The following is a 1,945-nucleotide window of genomic DNA, read 5'->3' on the forward strand; positions in this document are numbered from 1 at the left end:
GCGCGGGGACCGGGCCGCGGGCCGCCTGTCCGCTCTTCAGACTCCAGAGCCGGGGCGGCCGCTGCGGTGGCCGGGGCAGCAGCCGGAAGTCGGGGCCCGGGCCCAGGGACTCGCAGGACGGCAGATCCATGGCGAGCTGAAACATGGCTATCAGTATCCAAGCATGGCTTCCTGCGCAGCAGCCCGGCCAGCGGATGGACATGGAACTGGGTGGAAAAGAGAGAGCGGCGTCAGGTGGGGGCTCGGGGCTCCGCCGTTCTCCCTCCACGCCCCCCACCCCCCCACGGCGGGGAAGCGCCCTCCGGGTAAAGAGCGCCGACCCGAACTGCGAGGGGAACCGGAACCTTCCGTGCAGGGCTCCGCGGCCCTGCTCAAGGGCCATTTCCTGAGCTGCGCCCTAGAGGCTTGGCCCCGAGCACCTGCTCCCGGGATCCGGCTGCCCCAGCCCACACGGCACCTCTCTTCCCGCGAGTGTGCAACTCAGGCAGCCGCGCACCACATGGGAGAGAAACCGAGTCTCCAAACCCCCAGTCCCGCTGACCAGATGGCCTCAAAGACACCCCAGTCCCCACTTGGTTTTTGCCCAGGTTGCAACGGAGACATGGAGAGGGCACGAGGGAAGAGAACGGAGCTCGGCCAACCCTCCGGTCACACGAGTTACAGACCCAGGCTGGGTGTCTCTGAGCACGCAGCCTACCCTTCCCAGGCTGGGGGCAGGGCGCTCCCAGAGGGGATGGTGGGGGGCTCACGGGACCTCACAGGGGGCATGGAGGCCGGGCACTGCCGAGCCCCTCCCTGGCGCCGTGGTCCGCACCCCCCACACGGCCACCATCTCGGGCACATGCCTAAAAGCAGCCTGTGGCCTCGGAGCCAGTGCGCTGGGAAGCTTCCCTCCGGACTTGGATGAGCCCAAGTTTATCAAGGCGTCAACTCTCCCCAAGTGCCCAAATTGCAACTCTGTTGACATTTTAGCTTCCCCTTTTACCTTCAGCACTGGGGCCCCTTGAAACCCCACTGCCAGCCCCCTCGGCCCAGGAAGGCTGGAGGAAGGGCAGACCCCATGCTACTGGGGACAGCGGACAGGGTCTCAGGGACAGGAAGCGAGGTGGGTGCGTGGGTGTCAGGGAGCATCAGAGAGAGAAGGTGGACAGGCACACGGAGGGTCTGGGGGCCCGGGCCTTCGCTACCTCCCCCACCGGCTCTGAACACTGAGGGCTGGCCACCGGCGCCATTCAAAGTCAGTACTTGTCACCAGCGTCACATGTGAGAGCGGACACGGATCCAGAACTTTCCTGACTGCTGGGGGTGGGGGTGGGAGTGGGGGCGGGCGGGGCCTTCTTCGGACTCCAGCCTGCAGAGCTGCTCCAGCCCCACCCCGGAGACAGAGCGGCCTGGTGGTTTTCTTCAGGAGGCCTTGAGGGGCGTTACAAGGGAATACATGAGTGAGCAGCATGGCGTGTGTGAGTCATGTGTGATGTGTGTGCGCACTCGAGTGTGTGTCAGGACTTTGCATCGGCTGTGTGAGTGCTGACGCGGGACAGCGTGCCCATTCAAGTGTGACTTGAATGCACCTGCAGGTGTGTCAGCGAGTGTGCACGAGTGTGAGTCAAAGGGGGGTGTCTGTGTGCCCATCTGTCACATCGATGTGTGTGCACGTGTGCACGGCCAGTGTGGGGCCCGCACGTGTCAGCAGGTGTGAGTGTGCCTGGGCGTGTGCACATGTGCATGGCCAGTGTGGGGCCCGCACGTGTCAGCAGGTGTGAGTGTGCCTGGGCGTGTGCACACCTGTGAGTGTGCCTGGGCGTGTGCACGTGTGCACGGCCAGTGTGGGGCCCACACGTGTCAGCAGGTGTGAGTGTGCCTGGGCGTGTGCACGTGTGCATGGCCAGTGTGGGGCCCGCACGTGTCAGCAGGTGTGAGTGTTCCTGGGCGTGTGCACACCTGT

The 1,945-nt window shown here is 65.2% G+C and overlaps 1 protein-coding gene across 1 annotated transcript in view; it reads right to left on the minus strand.

Moving 5' to 3' along the window:
• The window catches only part of AJAP1 (adherens junctions associated protein 1), a 66,162-nt gene that overhangs the window by 58,222 nt on the left and 5,995 nt on the right, over positions 1-1,945 (minus strand). The window contains 1 exon segment of the mRNA XM_029948977.1: positions 1-206. This exon segment is cut by the window's left edge and continues 102 nt beyond it. Coding sequence (XP_029804837.1) covers positions 1-206 — 206 coding nt within the window.

The sequence above is a fragment of the Suricata suricatta genome, chromosome 8, assembly GCF_006229205.1.
Source record: "Suricata suricatta isolate VVHF042 chromosome 8, meerkat_22Aug2017_6uvM2_HiC, whole genome shotgun sequence".
Taxonomy (NCBI): domain Eukaryota; kingdom Metazoa; phylum Chordata; class Mammalia; order Carnivora; family Herpestidae; genus Suricata; species Suricata suricatta.